At 44.7% G+C, this 22,327-nt stretch overlaps 1 protein-coding gene across 3 annotated transcripts in view; it reads right to left on the reverse strand.

Moving 5' to 3' along the window:
- Positions 1–18,722, reverse strand: part of TOX2 (TOX high mobility group box family member 2) — a 257,719-nt gene extending 238,997 nt beyond the window's left edge. For 2 of the 3 annotated variants that reach the window (XM_084645627.1, XM_084645626.1), the window contains exon 1: positions 18,526–18,721. In XM_084645627.1, the coding sequence (XP_084501753.1) occupies positions 18,526–18,627 (102 nt within the window). In that variant the 5' untranslated portion in view covers positions 18,628–18,721. Of the gene's footprint in view, positions 1–18,525 lie in introns of all 3 variants that reach the window. The other variant, XM_084645625.1, reaches the window with a different exon arrangement.
- Positions 18,723–22,327: the final 3,605 nt, after the last annotated feature.

Raw genomic sequence — 22,327 nt, forward strand, 5'->3', positions numbered from 1 at the left:
TGGAGGGACCAGCCCTGCAGTTAACACTCAGTCTCTGTGGCTCATTCAAGCCTTGACCTCTCTGCGGAGACCAATATCAAGAGACCCAATTAAATGCCTCCCAAACTGGCACAATCTCCCTACATTACACGGGTGCAGCGCACGACAGAGCGTTGGCAGCAGTGTAATGAGTTACACCATTGAGAATCTCTAGTCTATACAAGCATTTAGCAGGTTAATGCATTCCTTGGATGTTTTCCCCCCTAGTAAATCTTTTGTTCCTCAAGAACTTAATTTGATAATAGACAGTACAGAGAAGGAAAAATAAAGATGAGAACTCCACAGAAGAAATTATTTCTGTAACTCAATCCAATGCTGAGCATTATGTTAGAACAAAAAAGGATATGATTAATTCACTTCTGCTGCACTGTATGTGGGACACAGCATTATTTTTATGAGTCACACCAGCAGTTCTCAAAATGAGGTGCTCACACCACTGGTGGTACCTGGCTTGGCTTAGTGTATAGCACGTGAGTAAGAATCCATTATAGCTACAATGAATCAAATTACAAAAGTTAGACATGGCATGCTAGGCCTTAAAGACTGAAGTACAGAGCTATACTGTAACCACCATCTTGCATGTACACAACTCATCTATCAAAGCAGAGGGCCATATCCTCACATAGCGTAAAAGAGCAGCTCTACTCAGAGTCAGTGGAGCTATGCTGATTTTTAACAGCTGAGGAGCTGGCCCATTATTTCTTTTACTTTGTGGCACTGTGGATTGACTGGAGACTGAGATGGGAATTATCAACCTGCTAAAGGCTAATGCACTAGTCTCTCTGCTCCAGAGACAAATTCTGCCTTCACTTATACCCATACAGCTCCACTGATCTTTGTGAAGTTGCACTGGTGTAACAGAGCCTTTCCGATAGGTTCACATCTTGTCTTAAATCAGAAGTGGAGAGGGTTTTATCCTAGTCCCTTACAGAAGTTCAACAGCACCATCAGGCCAGTTCAACAGGATTCACTTCCCACTAACCCAGTGGTATCCCAACTGTGGTGCATGGAGCACAGAAAAGTGGCTGGTTACTCAGCACTGCTGGCTTTCCTGCTTTTTTCCCCTCCAGCAGCCAAATCCAATTAAGAGACATTTAGAAGTGCATTACAAATTCTACTAACACCACTTTTCCGTGTAAGCAATTGTTATAGTTGCCACAGAGATGTTATTCAAGCACCACTGGGAGGGGAAAAAGCCTATCCAGTCATGCATGGCAGAGGTAGTGCTCAGCAAACAATTTCTCTATTAAAATATGGTGCCTGCCATGAAAATAGCTGAGAGCCTAACCAGTCTAATGGAGAGAGGCCCACATGGAAAGGTCATGATAAGTCACAGTCAGAGCTGTGGTTTTTGTTTCAGTGATATACTGCATGGTCCTTCGTGAGAGTCAGCTAAAGAACTTGTAGCAGTATTGTGGCATGAACTCCCCCAGACCTCAAGCAGGAGACTCGGAGCATCTTGTTCTAAAGCCAAAAATTAGTTTTAATGTGCAATGGCTGTGGTCTAGAAGCAATTTAAATCCCAGCCTACAGTGACTTATGGTGCTCGTTCATAGCTCAAGCTGAAGCTACCTGAGACAACAGAACTACTTATTCAGATTTCTCTGAATGCCATTACAGATATCTGTTTCCTCCCATTAGTTGCTGAGCCAAATTCACCCACAGTGCAATTCTACTAAAATCAGTGGAGTTAGTGCAGGGGTGAATTTGACCCAGTGTGCTTAGCAGTGTCTGCTGTGAAAGTGTTAGGCTGTGATTCAAGGCTTACATAACACCATCAAATGCTTCTGCAGAAGCAAGTGGTGCTAGCAAGGAGGAACCAAACATCAGAACTGGCAGACACAGCAAGCAGACGCGCCACACCAGCCCCAAGGCAGGAAATAAGTGTATAAGATGCAATGCTCAGATAAAAGGGGGGGGGGAGGAAAACTGGACAAAAAGAGAGAAAAATGGTCAGTGTTTAGCAAGTCATCTCCTTGATCAGTCAGTTCTCTGAACTCAGTGGTCTCTATTGACCAAGGCCTGGTCATTGTCAAACTGTGCTCTGAAACATAATGAAGCAGAATTTTCTTCTCACCTAGGGCTCGATGCTGCACTGAGTAAGTTGTGAGAGATGCTAAGCAGTTTCAGCTCCCAGAGAAGTCAATTGAAATGGAGGGTGCTCACCACCTGGTGGGACAGCATCCTGTGAACATACAGGTCCACCAGTAACTTTGTCTAACACTGCACCAAGAGGTTACACCATTTAGTTTCATTGCCATAATTATCAGAGATCCATGAGCCTTAGATAAGCTTATTTAGAAAAAATAACTATAACAGCAGCATCTTGGCATGTTAAATGTATAATTACACAAGCTCACCTTCACTTTATTATTTTTAAGCAAATTTAGTGTGGGTGCGAGGTGACAGTAGAACTGGAGACCGTTTATCCACAGAGCAAACGCAACAGAAGCAGCACAAGCTTCCCCACATTGCCTCAACGCTGTGCCCCAGCTCTGACCCACAGGGGCCACCATAGGGATGAGAGCAGCTAATTCCTAATGGTCCATTTAATCCTTGTTCTTTCTGCTGAACTTGACCACGGAAAGGCCCATTAATACCACAGTGCATGGAACTTATTTATGGTGCGGATACCTGTTCACACACAATTGCACTGAGATGCACCAGTGCTGTTTCACATAGGCTGCCTGACCAGCGTCCAATGATGATAATGTTTGGTCACTGCTAATGTGAGCCCAGTTAGAGCCAGGAACCTAGTGCTGGAAGGCTCTGTAGTGGTTCTTAAATCGCCAGAGCCATCCAGCTTTCACTATAATGTTGACATTTAGTGAGAAGCTCTCAGAATCATCCCTTTCTAAAACAGAACATGCTTTCCAATCTGACACATGGCACTATGACATTTTACCTCAAGTTGAGGATCTGACCATGACCCGAAGAGAAGGATGTTGAAATTCAAGCTGTCCCATGTAACTAAGGCAGCTGGGAGCACTGCTTTGCAGCTAATGGGCACTTGTTTTAAATGTTGTTATACAGGAAGGTTATAACACTAAAGGAACCTAAATGAATAAAGGTTTCAGAGTAGCAGCCGTGTTAGTCTGTATTCGCAAAAAGAAAAGGAGGACTTGTGGCACCTTAGAGACTAACCAATTTATTTGAGCATAAGCTTTCGTGAGCTACAGCTCACTTCATCGAAGTGAGCTGTAGCTCACGAAAGCTTATGCTCAAATAAATTGGTTAGTCTCTAAGGTGCCACAAGTCCTCCTTTTCTTTTTAAATGAATCAAAACACTTCAGGTTAACCCAAAAGTAAGATATGGAAGTTTCCCTGAAAAACTGTGATTCGTCCCTCCTGCAATTTCCTGTTGGCAGCATCATCTGACTGCTTACACCCTTCATATACTTCCAGCAAATCAAGATTCACAACTTGCCTCAGGACTTGCATGACCTTACTGGAAGTATAACCTAACATTCCCCAATTCGAACATACTGATTTGTTTTAGTATATGAGTGCAGAAGAAGTGTGTACCCTGGATTTTGGGATCATAAGAACATAAAAGTGGCCATACTGGGTCAGACCAAAGGTCCATCTAGCCCAGTACCCTGTCTTCCAACAGTGGCCAATGCCAGGTGCCCCAGAGGGAATGAACAGAACAGGTAATCATCAAGTGATCCATCCCTTATCACCCATTCCCAGCTTCTGGCAAACAGCGGCTGTGCACGCCATCCCTGCCCATCCTCACTAATAGCCATTGATGGACCTATCCTCCATGAATTCTTTTTTGAACCCTGTTATACCCTACCATGGATTTCTATAGCGGCAATAGGATATTTTCTGTCTTATTATCTAGCCCTTTCTTAATGATTCCCAACATTCTGTTCGCTTTTGTGACTGCCGCTGCACATTGAGTGGATGATTTCAGAGAACTATCCACAGTGACTCCAAGATCTCTTTCTTGAGCGGGAACAGCTAATTTAGATGCCATCATTTTATATGTATAGTTGGGATTATGTTTTCAAATGTGCATTACTTTGCATTTATCAACATTGAATTTCATCTGCCATTTTGTTGCCCAGTCATCCAGTTTTATGAGCTCCTTTTGTAGCTCTTCACAATCTGCCTGGGACTTAACTATCTTGAGTAGTTTTGTATTATCTGCAAATTTTGCCACCTCACTGTCTACCCCTTTTTCCAGATCATTTATGAATATGTTGAATCGAACTTGGCCCAGTACCGACCCCTGGGGGACACCGCTATTTACCTCTCTCCATTCCGAAAACGGACCATTTATTCCTACCTTTGTTTCCTATCTTTTAACCAGTTACCAATCCATAAGAGGACCTTCCCTCTTATCCCATGACTGCTTACTTTGCTCAAGAGCCTTTGGTGAACGACCTTGTCAAAGGCTTTCTGAAAATCTAAGTACACTATATCCACTGGATCCCCCCGTCCACATGCTTGTTGACCCCCTCAAAGAATTCTAGTAGACTGGTGAGGTATGATTTCCCTTTACAAAAACCATGTTGACTCTTCCCCAACAAATTATGTTCATCTATGTGTCTGACAATTTTGTTCCTTACTATAGTTTCAACCAGTTTGCCCAGTAGTGAAGTCAGGCTTACTGGCCTCTAATTGCCAGGATCACCTCCATAGCCCTTTTTAAAAATTGGTGTTACGTTAGCTGTTCTCCAGTCATCTGGTACAGAAGCTGGTTTAAATGATAGGTTACAGACTACAGTTAGTAATTCTGCAATTTCACATTTGAGTTCCTTCAGAACTCTTGGGTGAATACCATCTGGTTCTGGTGACTTATCACTGTTTAACAATTTGTTCCATAACCTCCTCTAATGACACCTCAATCTGGGACAGTTCTTCACATCTGTCACCTAAAAAGAATGGCTCAGGTTTGAGAAGCTCCCTCACATCCTCAGCCATGAAGACCGATGCAAAGAATTCATTTAGTTTCTCCGCAATGGCCTTATCGTCCTTGAGTGCTCCTTTAGCATCTTGTAGCCCCACTAGTTGTTTAGCACGCTTCCTGCTTCTGATTTACTTAAAAAAGAAAATTGTGATTACTTTTTGATAGCTGTTCTTCCAATTCTTTTTTGATCGTCCTAATTATATTTTTACATTTCATTTGCCAGAGTTTATGTTCCCTTCTATTTTCCTCACTAGGATTTAACTTCCATTTTTTAAAGGAAGCCTTTTTGCCTCTCACTGCTTCTTTTACTTTGTTGTTGAGCCACAGTGGCACTTTTTTGGTTCTCTATGTTTTTTAATTTGGGGTATTTACAGGGGTGAAAGTAACTTAAAGGACTTACCCGTATTCTGGAGTTCTGAGCAGGGGACATGGCCTTGACCAGAAGAGGCGTGGCCTCAACCGGAAGAGGCAGGGACCGGACCTGCTTACTTTCACCTCTGGGTATACATTTAGGTTGAGCCTCTATCATGGTGTCTTTAAAAAGCTTCCATGCAGTTTGCAGGGGTTTCACTTTTTGCATTGGACCTTTTAATTTCTGTTTAACTACCCTCCTTATTTTTGTGTAGTCCCCCTTTCTGAAATTAAATGCTACAGTGTTGGGCTGCTGTGGTGTTTTCCTCACCACAGGGATGTTAAATTTAAATATATTATGGTCACTATAACCAAGCAGTCCAGTTCACCTCTTGGACCAGATCCTGTACTCCACTTAGGACTGAATCAAGAATTGCCTCTCCTCTTGTGGGTTCCAGGACTAGCTGCTCCAAGAAGCAGTCATGGGAGTTCATGGGAACTTATGGAAGTTCATTCTTACTCTCCACTGGTAAAAACACAGGACTCAGGCCTTCAGCTAATCCAAACATATATGCATAATTTGAAAGGCAAGTTGGTGAGTCTCCAGTCTGGACCAGTTTAAACAGGAAAGTAATGAGTGTGATATTCTGCTGCCTTGGAAAAGGCAGGAGGGCTGCAAGGCTTGGAGAAACTAATCACTTTTCTCTAAAATTAAATTGGAAATAAGGCACAATTTTTTAACAATGAGAGTAATTAACCATTGGAACGACCTATCAGGGGAAACAGCTGATACTCTATCTCTCAATGTCTTCAAATCAAGACTGGATGTCTTTCTGACAGATGTTCTAGACAAACACAACTTACTGGGCTAAAGCAGGGGTAACAGAGTCAGACTAAATAATCTAACAGCCCCTTCTGGCTTTAAAATCTAGGACCCTCATTTTCACTTCTGTACTCACTTCCTCTCAGACTTTCTGTCTATGACCACAACCTTTGCAAAGAAACAAAACTATACCATGGAAAGTCACAGACAATGGGAGAGCACCCCTCCAGTGCCAGATCAGGAGCTTGCAATATGCAAGTATTTGTACAGGAAAAAGCTTTTCAAATCTCAATCAACTCTGGCACATTTTACAAGGAATTAGATGTTTCGCCTTTTATTAGTATGGATTAATGCCCTTTTTATTATTAAGTTCCTATTTACCATCTGATTGAAGCCATCACCACCGATGTAGTATATAGAATTACAAATCCAACATTATATATATATATATACACACACACACACACACACACACACACACAGAGTTTAATGACATTTTCCTTCCTGCTTCTCATACCTAGGAAGTGCCAAGAGAACCATTTTAAAGCAATCTTTGGTGTATCGAGACCAAGGTGCATCTGACAAATGGAGACATACACAATTGCCAAGCACAGTACCAGTGAGGCTACCTCTCATGCGTAAGGGCCCAGCTCCTGCATCTGGCTCCACAGGCAGACCCTGCACCCACCAGAAAGCCCACTGAAGTCAATGGTGAGGAGGCAGCTGTCCATGTTGGGCCAGTTGCGGGACTGAGGCCTAAATCAGTCGATAAACTGCATAAGAGGTTTCAGTTCCATCAGATGAAGGACTGGCCAATATAGCCCAGTGAAGACTGAGATCAAATGAGAAGAACATCTGTTTAGTTTGCATCCACATGCACACAAGTTAACTATTTGCTACTGTATTTTCACAAGTAATTAAAATTTAAGAGAAAACTGCACCTGTGTTATTCATGTTAGACTTATTAGCAGGCTACTCTGCCAGGGAAGAGAAGGCCAAGTTACAGCCATTCTAACACAGAGTTTAGAACGAGGTAGGCTTAAGCAGCTATAAAGATTATAAATTTTTCCCTCTTCAAAGCCCATTACTAAAGTGACACACTGACTGAAAATAATTTTCAAAGACCAATGTTTCAATCTGCTTTAAATCAAATCCCAAAAAGCCTCTATGCGCTCTCTGGCCAGGTAGTGGCTGAGCTGCCCAATTTTTAGGCAGATGGCCTCCCACAATTAATTTGCCACTTTGTTGTAGAACCAGAGGTTGTCAATTAGTTAATAAATAACAAACGTGCAGTTAGTCTTCAGTTTACTTTATGACTACCTAGTCTTTTCTTCAGGGCAGGCTCTTTATCTTAAAAAAAAATTGTACCACTTAATAATGAAAACACTGCTTTGGTTTTCTTGGCATACAGTAAATGTTTCCTTGGTTTTAAGATTTGTCAGGTTCAAAACAACATGTCACCACTGTCCGTCTGGTGTAGAGGAGACCAGACCATAATTCCAGTGCAGGTTCCTAAATATACACAGACTGAAGCTTGGGTGACCTCACTGTCTGGCTATAGGGTTCACTCCATGGCTCTTGTTGGAAGAGTTTTCTTTTGCTGTTTGATCTTCAGTCAACAATGCTTATCACTGGTAAGGTCTGCCAGCCATTTCTGAAAGCTTGATATTTTTAACACTGCATTCTTCTTCATTTAATGTTCACTACTTACAGACAAGATAATACACTGGGCGGGGCGGAGGAGAAAGAATTACCTTCCTGAGTTTAACATGAAACCACTGGCAAGCAGAGCTCAGAAGTAATGGAAGTGACTGTTAGTTCCTAGTGTGATGACAAGCCACATTTTTCTGTGGTCAAAGTGCCCATTTTTCAACTTTTAAAGTATTTCTAATTTTTTTTTCCCCCCAATTACATCCAAATGCTTCCCCTACCCACCCCAAGTGCAGAGACAGGCCAAGATAATTCAATTAAACTCTATTCCAGCTCTTGACAAAGAGTTTTCTTAAAAGTTTTCATAAAATTATAATCACTTCCACATTGACAAAGTCTCTTTCCTGCCGATTAAGGAATCTTGGGTACCCTGCCCCCTTTAGACAATAGGGTTACAAATCCAGCTCCCCTTGGGATTCCCTAGAAAACTTCTATTATGAGATCATTTTTACACTCCAGATTAGTGCGGTTAAAATTGCTCACCTTATAAAAATGCAATGTTAAGATAAACCTCTGTAGAAGATTAGAACCATTTCATATTCTCCATTGTTTTATTTCTTTAACAGAGAAAGTGTTTATCTGTAAATTAAGGAGCAGTGATGGTATATAAAGGAAAAAATGAAGTCCACTAATACAGTGCTGGCAACTAGTGCCAGACAGACACCCCTTGAGCCTGAGCACATGTCTCCAGAGAACAGATACAGCTGCCCAGGCACGGGCAGTGCAAGCCCCACACACACTATTCCTTGCCATTGCACCTCATCCCTCATTTCTTTATGCTGATGTGGTGCCTAGAGGCCCAGTCAAAAACCAGAACCCAGAGAGCTCACAATCTCGGATTAGTCAAAACCCAAAACTGGGGGAGAGGGGAGGAGGAGGGCGTTGTCCAAAGCAAAATAAAGACGAGTAAATCCCTGAGCTGGAGAAACCATCTTTAGGGGTAAGAGGGTAGTTCAGTCTACGTGACCCATTCAGTCACTAGTCTTTCTACTGAGACTGCCAACCAGAATGCCAGAATAACAGCAAATGTAGCAGTGTAGACACCTGTCTAAAACCTGGACAAAGGCCCACAAACTCTTTTCACACATCCCAGGGAGCAGCCATTCAATTGGAACAGATTTCAATCAGTAACAACCTGAGCTGGATTTGAACTGAGAACCTGGAAGCAAAAGTTCCAGAACATACTTTCAATCCTGTTACTCTCCCACCCATTTCCCTTATTTAAATTGATTTTGAAATCAAGAAATATTTAAATGGCTTAGAATCTTCTTAAATGTATTAAAGATGGCCTAGGCTGTACCGCCACCTCTCTCTGGATTAGTGCTAATGGGAATGAAAACTATTTGTGTGGTCAATGTTGGTGTTGGTGGTGCTGTCAAGTTGGTATTGAAGCCAGGAAGTGGTAGGTGAGTTCTGCAAAAAGAGAGAAGGCAGAAGAGATAAGCATAGAGGAGACAGGGATCGGAGACTTTGAAGCAAAGAGCCAGGAGATACAAAGACCGAATTTTAGAAGATGAATGAAGGATAGGTCAGAGTGAGGCGGTAATAACATTTGCTGTTTTCTAGAAGCTCTTAAGGGCTTTCCAAACACTAAACTTCAACTTAGTGACAAAGGGAAGAATTATTCCCTCCATTTTACAAGTAGAAAAGCAGAGGCTCAAAACACGTAAATTTTCAGAAGTGACCAGTGATTTGGGATGACTCCATTTCTGGATGCTCAACTTGAACTACCTTCTAAAGCTCCAGGTTGCAGAGAGCAGGTGGCCAGCACTGTCTGATAATCAGGCCCCTCTCAGACTGGGCACCACAAAAAATGGAGCTGAAAATCACTAGTTACTTCTGAAAATGAAGGCCTCAGAGACATGCTCAGTTCAAACAGCAATAAAATCCATGTCTCCCAACTCTGACGCAATGGGAACCTGAAGCAAAAAGGAGAAGAGCTGAGCCCAGAGAAAGAGGAAGATAATGACTTCCACTAGAGGGGAGAGAAAGAAAAAAAACGGGCGTACAGGAGTGGAGCAAGAGACAGGCCAGGAGAGGAAAAAGACAATGCCTCCGCAAGGAATCCAAACAGGAATGGAAACAGAGTCAGACATTTTTGGTATATCTTGTGGAAAGAAAAACTATGTTAATCTGTCTAATCTTCTAAAAGAGCTCCCACAAAAACAATGAACCCTGTTCTGCCATCAGACACTGGCGTGGGTCAAATCCAGAGTGAGTGGCGGAATGACATTACAGCAGGGCTGACTTTGGCCCAGTGGGAGCCGTGCATGCATAGCCAAGGCCACAAGTGTGCCCAATATTGTTTTCATTTTGGAACAGAGTATCTCCATTTCCATAAAAACACTGAAGTACCATGGCTATAGATTTTGCAACATCCAGTGCCATGATCCTTTGTGTCAGGGTAATGTCTATAGCAGAGTGGAAGTGATACAAGTACCTTAGCCAGTCTTAAGGATCTTTTACAGAAGTTAATGGGACCGTATCTGCAGCTGGTGTAAGTCAGCACTGCTCCATTGACTTAGAGGAATTACTCACATTGAGGATCAGGCCAGATATTTCCACTTTAATTTCCTTGCTCTTGTGGGGTTAGCCCACCCTTATGAACACAGAATAATTATTTCACAAGGAGTGAGAGGGTGAGTTTTTAAGGCAATACAGAAAATCTACATATTACATTAAGCACTCATGCAATCCAGCCTTCTTGTGACCACGCTATAATTAGAGGTCAAGAAACTGCCTCAGACTAAAAGTCACCTGATTTCCTCAGATAAGGCTTCTGAGAAATAGCTCACTACCCAGTATAAACTGATTTTCAAATAATCATATCACAATAACAATTACTGATATAGGGCCCTAATTTAACACTTACCTAACAGATACATACAGCACAGAGCTGAAATGAAACCATACAGTAGCCAGGAAGAGATTTAATTATATCTACAGAGGTCAACCAATCTATGCAAAAGATTACAATGGAGGATGGATATTCTGTGGCATAATGCAAAGATTCAGCCTGCAGGCTACACAGGAGACTGTTCCTTTCTGGGTTTTTTTTTCTGATGGATGCCATTTCTTCTTTGAAAAATGGAACTATAAAAGAAGGGAGGATGCACATGACTAAAATATTTAAACCTACTCATAAGTGAGTCAGACAGATGATTTAACACCATTCTCAACCACATCTTTATCACAATTTTGATTATTGCTCATTTCAGTGCATGTTGCATTGTAGGTTTCTCCCTCCCTACACGAAATGAATTCCAAAATATAAGCCTTAATTATAAAAAAGGTGTATGGAAAAATCACAAAAGGGGAACATTAAAACTCAAATCTCCCATTAAGAGTTAATGGTAGCAAAACTGGAATCATGGCACCACTTCACCCATACTTTAGCAATGCAAAACAAAACAGAAAGAAGCCAGAGAAGATGTTGTACGCAACAGCTAAAAACAGAAGCCTGATAGTGACTAGATGGAAAATTGTCTAGGAAAACACATTAGCAGCATAATAACTTATTTTTAATGTAGAGCGGTTAGGAAAACACAATTATATGCTTCATTTATACTGAAAGATATAATCCAACTTATGGTAAAAGCATTTAGAGCACTATTCATAAAAAGGATGAACATAAAGGTAACTGGAAAAAAAATTCATTCCACATCTAGTGGGATGACACATTCCCCCCTCTCCTCCACCCGCCTTCCTGATTCACAACAAAATGCTGCTGGCTTGAATAATCTGCATATGGATACAGAGTGGTCCCTGCCTCTTCTGCAGATTAATACAGACACACAAGGAAAGCAATAGTGGAACATGCAAAAATACCCTAAAAAGCAAACAATCCTACTTTACCTGTAGTGAATAAAACAAATAGCAAAAGTAGGACACTGAAAGAACAGGGATAAAGAGCATAGCATGGGTCACAGGTGTCCTCTACATTAACAATCATCCCTGGAGCAAGCAGGAATAATGTGTGTGGTACACTTTTATAAACCACTATAGAACTGCTCCTTTTTATGAATACGAAGTCAACTACAGTTTGTCACCAGTAATGCTTTTTTGACTGTACATGCACGGAGACAGATTCTGATCTCTGTTATACCACTGTCAGTACGCAGTAACTCTGCTGACATCAATATTTAGTCCAGATTTATGGCTGCATAACCACAATCAGACTCTGGCCCAGTGATTTTAAGGAAAATGTTCATAGTCAATTTGAAAAATCATAAATAAGTAAAAGAAACTTTAAGATTTTGATCCATTTTCTTCAGTGTGCCAACTCCCTCCTCACTACATGCGAATAAAACTTTTATGGATCAGGCCTTTAAGGGATTTAATCAGAACTGATCTTTACAACCATATTGTTATATAAACCACCGTAGTCTTCAAGATATCTCTATTATTCCAAAAGCAGCTAGAATAAAGCCTTCTCTCTGCACATATAACTAGAACAACAATTTCTATGAATGGATGGGCATTCATTATTTAGCTCTGAATTTCTGATTTAATAAAGCCCACGGCAAAATAGAGCTTCAAACACTTTCTACTATGCAGATAGAATGCATAAACCATCAAAGAATATGCTATAGGAAGCTGGGATGGCCCAGTGAGTGAGTCAGATAATTCCCAAGACTGTAGGTCCTTGCCCATCTTCAGGGAATTATTCAACATTTGCTATCAAGAGGAGTTCCCTGCACAAAGTGAGAATAAAATAAACTCCAAATTAAAAATTTACTGGACATTTTATTCCCTATCCAATATTCTCTCTTGAAAGAAAAAAAGATTTATGTTTCTTCAAAACAGAACTGGCTTAGAAAGTAAAAAGGAACAGAAAATATTTTATCTTTCAGCATGGCAAAGTAATAAAACACTGAAAAAGGCCAGTGTTTATCACTGCAATTTACAACGTACAGTAAAAGTCAAAACAAAACAGAATGTTCCATAAAAATGTATTCATTAGATTGACCCTGTTTTATACCAGTAGGGCAGATTCAGTTTCTAATGAGTGTTTGTTTTTTAAGAAGAAAATGTTGGTACAAATTAATACTGATCTCATGGCTTGTGGGTTTTAATTATCTATAATTTATGACAGTATATTAACAAAATAGTTTTTTATCAATTTAAGAACTGAGAAGGCAAAATATAGGGAAGTTATGGTATATCTGAAGCAGCAAAGTAACTAATAGTTTTCTTAGAAAGGCTTAGGGCAGTGGTTCTCAACCAGCGGTCCAGGGCCCCCTAGAGGCCTTCGAGCAGGTTTCAGAGGGGCCTCCAAGCAGGGCCAGCATTAGACTTGCTAGGGCCCAGGGCAGAAAGGCAAAGCCCCACCGCATGGGGCTGAAGCCCAAGTCCCTAAGCCCCACCACCTGGGGCTGAAGCTGAAGCCTGATCAATGTAGCTTGGGGAGGGAGGGGGGCCATGTGGCATGGGGCCCCAGGCAATTACCTTGCTTGCTAGCCCCTAATGCCGACCCTGGCTTTTATATGCAGAAAACCAGTTATTGTGGCACAGGTGGGCCGTGGATTTTTTATAGCATATTGTGGGATGGGGGGGGGGGGTGGACTCTGAAAGAAAAAGGTTGAGAACCTCTGGCTCAGGGCACAGGTTTTGATTATGCTATTGACTTCTAAAGATGTTAGACATGTTAAGGCATCTACAGCTTTCCCTTGACGTGTGTGCATAACTCCCATTAAGAATAATGGGAGGTGCACCAAGCAGAGCATATATTCCTAGTGTTAAAAGAGATATACTCTCTACACCAGAGAGTGAAATATACCATGTGTTAGACAACATAAACTATGTTCAGTAATTATGATTACCAGGTTGTTTGCAAATTTAATATCAAGAACTTTTTAATATGCACAGTTATAGTTAAGAGGGATCTATATTTAAATTTCTTTATGTAGGGAAATATACAGAAACATACTCATTCACTGTCAAAAGTTCCTTCTAGAGATAAGAGGCAAGGGCATTGGAATCTCAATAACACACCCAGTACATTACAACATAACACTGAAGCCTATAGCCCATAAGACAAAGAACAGTCCTGATCCTGCTTTCCTCACTCAGGCAAGATCCCCACTATCTTACTTTTATTCAGTAGCAGTTTTCCTTGAATAAGGATTGCACAACTGGGCCTTTAATTAAAATAAGTAATATTCAATGTACCTGAATTATTCATTACATACATGCCAACAATTCAGCTAATACAATGTACGTGCTCACTGAGGGCTCTGGGAGCAGGATGGGGCCCTAGGACAATAAAACTGCAATTTACCATGAACCCTTTATACATAATTTACTTACCATGGATTTCAAACACTGTTTAAAAGCAAAGGACACATATAAATATTCGTTTCAACCAAAGTGGGCATGAACCCAAGTTTTTCATGGAGCAGGCAGGGGTGTGTAAAAACCATCACATGACGGAGTGTCAATCATCTTACATGCCACAGATGTGTGCTGCCTTGGTCATGTACATAATATATTCACAATAAACAATAACACAACTTGAAAAATAAGTGGCTTCTTAGAGTCTGAGGAAAATGCATCATAATACACCTAAGCACGTAAAAAACCCTTCGCCTGCTGGGGAGATCTTCCCCCCACCCCAGTAGGTGGCGCTAAATGTAAAAGAACTGATGTGCATGCAGGAGTAGGAGGTGCCAATGCCAGGCACCCATGCCTCAGGGTGGATGGTTGGAATGGGACTGGAGTAGGAGGGCACTCACAGGCTACAGTAATAGGTATCAACAGGAGTGCCTGGGCAGGAGGACAGGTGTGGTTCCACTAACCATTCCCCTTCCCCAGAGGGAAGGTGGGAAGAAGAGCCACATAATGAGGCCAGAATTTGCCCTACATGAGCTAGCATTCGCCATTGCACACAGCTAACGGAGGGAGAGCTTTAGATGAACAGGCAGTCCCTTGCATGTGGTGCTGAACATATGCCCCCATTTCATTTTATCTTTAAAAGCTCCTGTCTTTTTTTAAAATGGAAATGCCGATGCATAATAGGCACCTCAATAGTTGTAAAAAGGAATTGCAGCTCACTGCAGCGCACAGATGAGATCGGAAATCTCATGATAACAATATCATGTTCAGTAAGTGCACAAAACAATTACATTAACATTTCAGGATGCTTTGGGCTAAAGAGAGTTTCCTCAGTGAGCTTGCTGGTTGTACTGAAAGTGCCTATTGGCTCAGCCATAGCACGGGCAGAGCTATTGTTATGCTCTCAGCTAGAGCTATTTATACACTGTGACACTGCGCACTCCTTTCAATCTTGGTGTTTCTCCACATACTCAAAAGGCCGGGGGGTGGGGGGGGGGGAAGAGCCCACCTAAAACTAAAAGCACTTTAGCCCAAGAGCTTTAAACTTACTTCTGAGCTCCTCCTTATTCACATTATATATTTACTGAGGTTCTCAATGCAGATGTTTCAGCGTAGCAGCCGTGTTAGTCTGTATCCGCAAAAAGAAAAGGAGGACTTGGGGCACCTTAGAGGCTAACCAATTTATTTCAGCATAAGCTTTCATGGGCTACAGCAGATGGAGACTTCAAGCACAAGAACCAGCCCATGGAAGAGGAAGCACAAGCCAGGCCCAAGAGTCCTTCCCACCTCAATCAGCTTCCAGCCCAGACTCTCGTCTAATAATAGAGAAGGGGGATCATGCTGAGGAGCTGCCGCTCACCCACAGGTCTGAATTAAGGGTTAGAAGAGTAGCACGTAGAATGCAGCACCACGTTACTGCCCTCTCCTTATTCACAGCCAGCTCAAAAACAAATTAACATTTGTAATGGCCATGAGTAGTGATAATTAACCTCCTTTAAGGCGTTCATTCCCTCTTCCTTCAGACTTTACACCACATCTGCCTTCTCCGTGTCTGTATCTGTGTGTGTTGTTCAGTGATGAGCACTTTGTCAGCACTAAACACACAATACATATCATGGATGAGTGGAGGGGAATCTGTATATGATGACCAAGAGTCTCATGAAAGGGGAAGAACTCACAGGGGGAAGCAGCCTTTTGCTTCAGAAGAAATACGCAAACACAAGGAGTAGCTCTCTACGGAATGCCTGGGAAGGTGGATCTACAGAGAAGAGTGGACCACCAGTAACTGCACAACAAATTGAGCCTGCACTGTGCAGAACAGGATAGGAGAATTCAAACACACAGTAGCCAGGTCTGTCCCCACACCCCACAAACATACCCTGGAGTAGAACCAGATGATGCACACCACCTCCTGTTCATCTTGCTCAATCTTTATATTAAAATTAGCCACACTTGCATCTCTCTGCACTTGGTCCATAAAACAAAATTCAACCCAGTGGGCTCTCATTTAAGGTAAAGTTGGCCCACTGTGCATAAGCAAATGGCGTTTGATAGCTCAGAAAAAAAAATGTCCTAAACATCAGGGAAAGGGTTAGTATTTTCCCTTCTTCCTCTGCCTGTCTTAAGATCTTCAGTAGTAGTGACAACAGCAGCACCTGGTGGCATGGTCAGTACCCTGTACGTTCCTGTGCAACATCCCATCCAGCTTGACAGCGCAATGGCTAGAAATTTACTTATTTTACTCTATTAATTAAGGAAAAGTAGCTCCTTCTGTGCTCTCAGAGCATTGCACTCACAGCAGTTCTCTCACTGGATGTACAGGTATTAACAAATAGCTCCAAACTGATCACAACAGTCTAACCTGCCAATCCCACTGTTGAGTCCACAAAAATGGGCCCCACAGAATTTTCTCCATCGCTCAAGTCAAAGTTTTTGGAGGCACATATTAACTTTTACTTTGTGACTTTCCACTACAGGGCACTCTGCTCTCAAACTGCCACAGGAAGAGCATATCACTCAGGTTACGGACAAATGAGCACTGCCCCAATTAGAGCTTTGGATGAATAACCCATGCAGCATCTTCTACATCAAAAAAACTGGAAAACAAGCTAATTTCTACAATCTTCTTAATAATTATTATAATTATTATTATTATTAATATTATTAAAACAAGCAGTATTTTAGAGTTGTAGCTCTCAGGGTCTTCTGCTTATGTACTCCTGGACTCCTTTCACAATTGATATTTCTGTACTAATGAAAATGTATCTTCCCTCCCGTGCAGCTGTTTGCCCAATTTTTAGTATTTTCAGAGTGATCCTGTTGTTAAAAAAAAAAGAGGGGCAACCAACAAAAGTGGGGTGGAAGGAAGTAATTTCCCATTAAAATTGTTCAGCTTCAGAGAAATTATCTGGGCATTTTAAAGAAATGATTATAGATTAGCAAGTCTAATTCAAATTAAACAGGCTATTTAAATGACCCAAACAGCAGAGAATGCTTAATACGTACAGTTTACAAATGAAAATTCATTTGCTAAGTCTTAAGAAACCATATTGCTTTTTTCTTCAGTTCGATTCAAAGTGTTACCGTAGAAAAACAAATGGGCATTCTAGTTGCAGTTCTGAAACATTAAAACTTTCACTACTTTCATTAACTTTTTAAATATGAGCACCAGAACTTGGCAATATGAAACCCAGTCCCAGCTACACCTTCAAGCTTATCCATATAAATAATCCTCCGAAGGTTTTACTCCAAACTGTTCTGTTACTAAAATGTTTACGTGTTGTTTTCCTCAAACCCGTGGAGCAGGGTGGCATTTGCAGAGAACTACCTGTCCCTCGAGTGCTGAATCTATCTATCACTGCTTTATCCTCTTGCTGCTCTTGGATGAAGGATTATTTCCTAAAATACCTCTGGCACTCTCGAATACTCCCCACCAAATTCCTTGCTAGTTACAAAAAAAAAAAAAAAAAAAGGAGGGGGGGGGTGTTTTTCCGTGCAGCAGCAAGTGGAGAAATCTAGGTTAGAAAGATTGCTATGCTACACTGTAACTCTTATGAAATATACATAACTCAGGACTGTCTGCTGTGTTGAACAGAAGTAACTGCGTTAAGCGGATGAAAAGGCGAGCGAGATACTGACAAGTGCGGGGGCAAGAACCCGGAGTCCAAAGCCAGAGTTCCGAAAAATGCAAACAAATGTACCAAGAGCCGCGGCCCGGCAGCTAACCACGCCGGGGAAGCCAGGTTTGCGAAATACAGGAAAAAACACGCCGAGATCCCTTTGGGCAAAGCATCCCCGTGGAGAAGGGGTGAATAAAGGCACCCAGCCCACAACGCGGCCACACTCACCCGACAGCGCGTCTCTCCTAGCCCGTACATGCCCCAGCCCGAACCATCGCCCCAGAGCCCCACTTCTAGAGCACAAGCCGCCCCCCGGGCGCACGCAACTCCCCTGCCCGTCCCCACTCACCCCCTCGCTCTCACACACACCCCAGCGTGCGCGCTGCTGCCGGTGCGGTGCTTTGTTTTCCCCTCCAGCCACCGGGGGGGTTCGCAGGCAGCAGCCCCGGGGGCGCGGGGGGGGGGGCAGAGGCGGCCGCGCCGCTGCCGGCCCCCGGGGGCTCGCTGCCGGCCCGGGCGCTGCTCTCGGAACTAGTTTTGAAATTCCCTCCGGCCGGGCGCCGGGGCTCGGCCGCCTGCGGCACTGGGCTGCCCGCCGGGGGAGTTCGGCCCGTCCGGGGCGGCGAGCACCCGGGCTTGGCCCGCGCCCGCCCGCCCGCGGTGACAGGTCCCGCCCGGCAAGTTTGCCGGCCGGGCTGGGCGCTCGGCCCGGACCTCCCCGCCCGCCGTACCTTGTTGCAGTGGTAATAGTCCAGGGGGCCCAGGCAGCCGGGCTCGGCCCCGGGCAGCGAGGCCACCGCGCTGGGCGCCGAGGGGTAGAAGCGAACGTCCATGGCGGGGCTAGCGGGGGCGGCGGCACGAGGAGGCTCCAGCGGGCATGGAACCGGCTCCTCCGGCGGCGGCGGCTCTGCCTCTGGCTGGGCGTGCGGCAGGCAGGGGCGGGGCGGGGAGCGGGGGGCAGAGCCGGCTCCTCTCCTCGCTCGCTCGCTCGCTATTGTTCAGGCGCCGAGCCGCTGAGCGGGGCTGGGACGCCCCCCCCCCCCGCCCGCCAGGGAGAGGGGCTGCCCCCCCACCCCACAACTGAAGGGGGGCTGGGACCCTCCCCAAACTCCCCGCACGGGAGAGAGGCGGGGACCACCCCAACTCCCCCCAGGAGAGGGGCTGCCCCCAAGCTCCCCCCACAGAAAAGGGGCTGGGACCCCCGACCCAAACTCTTCCCCCATAGAAGACGGGAGCACTGGGACACCCCAAAACCCCAGAACGGGAGCACTGGGACCCCCAAATCCTCCCACAACTGGAGCAGGGCTGGCACCCCCTACCTCAGTTCCCCCCACGGGAGAGGGACTTGGACCCCAGAATTCCCCCCACATGACAGGGGTTGGGACCCCTCCAACCTCCACCACACAAAGAAGAGGGGCTGGGACCCTCCCCCCACACCCTCCACCAAGAGAGGTGCTGGGACTCACCTCCCAAATCCCCCCCCCTCCAACTCCTACAGACAGGAGATTGACTGGGATCCTCCCCCCCCCCAAAAAAGGGGAGTGGCTGAGACTCTTCCTCACCCTCCCTAACTCCTCACTCCCAAAGCAGCAGAGAAACTGGTCCTTCACCCTCCCCACCCCAGCTCCCCAACAGGAGAGGGATTGCAACCTTCTCATCAGCACCCTTCAGGAAAGGAGTTGGGACCTCTTATCCCCACCCCCAGTGGAGCTGGCACTCCTGCCTCTCCCCCTCCCCTCAGAGGGTCTAGTTTTACACTCCTCTTGCCCCAGGCCTCCAAAATACTTAAGTCTCCACCCATCCCCAATCTCTAGAGAGTGTCTGAGTTTCTCCTACCCTCTCCCTACAAAGGTCAGAGCCGCTGTTTGCACCTGCACTTCTGAAAGGGGCATATTTTCTTTCTGCCCTACCATAAAGAGGTTGAGTCTCCTTATTTCCTCCCCTCTCCAGGAAAAGGAGCAGGGCCTTCCTCTCTGCCCATCCCCCAGGAACATGCCTCAAGTCCAAAGCTTCTGAAGTGGTTTCTCATTTTGGGTGCTTCAAGTTAGGTTCCATTACCAACATTTTCAAACCCCGAGGCCTAAAATCAGGCACTTATGATCACAGTTAGTGACCCACTAAGTGGCCTGATTTCTAGAGATGCTGAGTACCCACAGCATTCAGTGACTTCAGTGGGAGCTGTGTGTGCTCACTTCTTCTGAAAATCAGGACCCCACAGGTGTCTAAAGTTGGCACCCAACATTTAGAGGCTACTTTTGAAAGGGGGAAAAGGTCCAAAACTCTCCCTCCTCTCTGTGCATCCCAAGGACAGGTGCTAATCTTGGTCCATTTCATCTGAGTCACCTGCCCCATTCACCAAGGAATGCGGGTGACTCTCCCATCTCCTGCCCACTCCACCACAAAAGTTTCAAAAGTTTACAACTGAACATTGACTTAATACAGCTTTGAAACTTTACTATGCACAAGAAAAATGCTGCTTTTAACTATCTTAATTTAAATGAAACAAGCACAGACCCAGTTTCCTTACCTTGTCAAATATTTTTTTAAACTTTCCCTTTATTTTTTTAGTAGTTTACGTTTAACACATTACTGTGCTGTACAGTATTTCCTTTTTTTGTGTATCTTTACTGCCTGATTGTGTACTTTCGGTTCCAAATGAGGTGTGTGGTTGCCTGGTCAGTTTGTAACTCTGGTGTTCATAACTCTGAGGTTCTGCTGTGTATGGGGCGGGGTTGGGCTATGCATAACAGGCTAGTCCCTCTGAGGACAGGCTGGGCATGGGCATAGGCTGAGGTAGTTTTGTTGGAATGTCACCTGGGCACCCTCACACTGGCTCCTCACGCTAGGTTCTGGCACATCTCTCCATTTTGCGGTCCATTTTCTCTCTTTTCTCCTTTTCCATTCCTTTTCTTATTTGCCTTGTCAGGTTTTTTTATTTTTCTTTGTACATTTTCTTGTTCTCTTGTTTTTTGACTCTTTTCTTCCCTGTTTAATTCCTCCCTGAATGGGCTGAATCCCTTTTCTCCCCCATTCAACAGAAAGCTACATACTGGAGAGGGCATCTATTAGTGTCATCCACGGCTGGCTGGGCTGAGCACCATGGGTGCAAGGAGAGTAGCTTGGGCCTGGCAAGCTTTTGCCCTAGGCCTGATCTAAATTAGGTGAACATAGCTACAGCTCACGGGGGTGTGAAAAATTCACACCCCTGAGCGCTGCAGCAATTCCGACTTAACCCTCGGAAATTCTTTCGTCAACCTAATTACCGCTGCTTGAGGTACAGCAATGGCAAAACCCCTTCCGTTTCTGTAGGAGGTGTCTGTGCTACGGTGCTGCAGCACTGTAGCTGTGTTGTTGTAGCACCGGTAATGTAGACATGGCTGAGCCTGCAGACAGGCATAAGGGAGCTGTTCCTGCAGCTAATTCCATAATAGGAGTCTCAGGATAGGCCTGGTAAGTACTCGACAATACATAGGATCATATTCTGCTCTCATTTACACCACTGCAAATCCATGGACTTCTGTGGAATTACTCTGGATTGACATTAGCATAAATGAGCAGAATTTGGCCCAAGGAGAGGCTAAGCTATGCACTGGAGCAGGAGTGGCCAACCTGAGCCTGAGAAGGAGCCAGAATTTAGCAATGTACATTGCCAAAGAGCCACAGTAACACGTCAGCAGCCCCCCCGTCAGCTCCCCCCGCCCCCGCTCCCAGCACCTCCCGCCCACTGGCAGCCCCACCGATCAGCACCTCCCTCTCCCTCCACACACCGCCCAATCAGCTGTTTTGTGGCGTGCAGAAGGTTCGGGGGAGGAGCGTGGGCACTGCAGGCTCAGGGGGAGGGTGTGGGAAGGGGTGGAGTGGGGGCAGGGCCTGTGGCAGAGCCAGGGGTTGAGCAGCGAGCACCCTCCCTGGCACATTGGAAAGTTGGCACCTGTAGCTCCTGCCCCAGAGTCGGTGCCTAGGCAAGGAGCTGCATATTAACCTCTGAAGAGCCACATGTGGCTCCAGAGCCACAGGTTGGCCACCCCTCCACTAGGGGCACACCCTGTGGGAATGGGCCAAACACAAGGGGAAAGCGGGTGAGAGGTTGGATCCAGACTTTTTAATACAACTTTTTAATTTCCTGGGATCAGTGTTTCTGGTGATGATTACTAGGTTCTGATGTTCCTCACCAGAAAAGGGGTGTAGGTCATATAGTATCTGGGAGGGTGAGGAGGACTATGCAGCACTCTCCCTGGTACAAGGTGGGGTGGGGACTCGTAACAAGCAGCTGAAGGAAAGAAAGGAAAAGAGGGTGGTCATGAGAAAAGGCTGAGCTGAGCAAAAGCTCATAGGACTACTACATGGGGGAGATGAGCACTGGAGAATGTAGGGTGCTACAGTGTGGAGGGGCTGGGCCATGGGGCTAAGAAAAAAAAGGAAGACGAGTTCTGCCCTAAGTAAGGGTTGGGATGTAAGAGAACCAAGAGGTCTGTTGCGGGAGGAAGAGTTGCTGGGCATGTGAGAGAAAGGCCTAGCTGGGGGAAACAGGGA

This window comes from Lepidochelys olivacea (genome assembly GCF_965140295.1).
Source record: "Lepidochelys olivacea isolate rLepOli2 genome assembly, chromosome: 13".
In the NCBI taxonomy this organism is placed as follows: domain Eukaryota; kingdom Metazoa; phylum Chordata; order Testudines; family Cheloniidae; genus Lepidochelys; species Lepidochelys olivacea.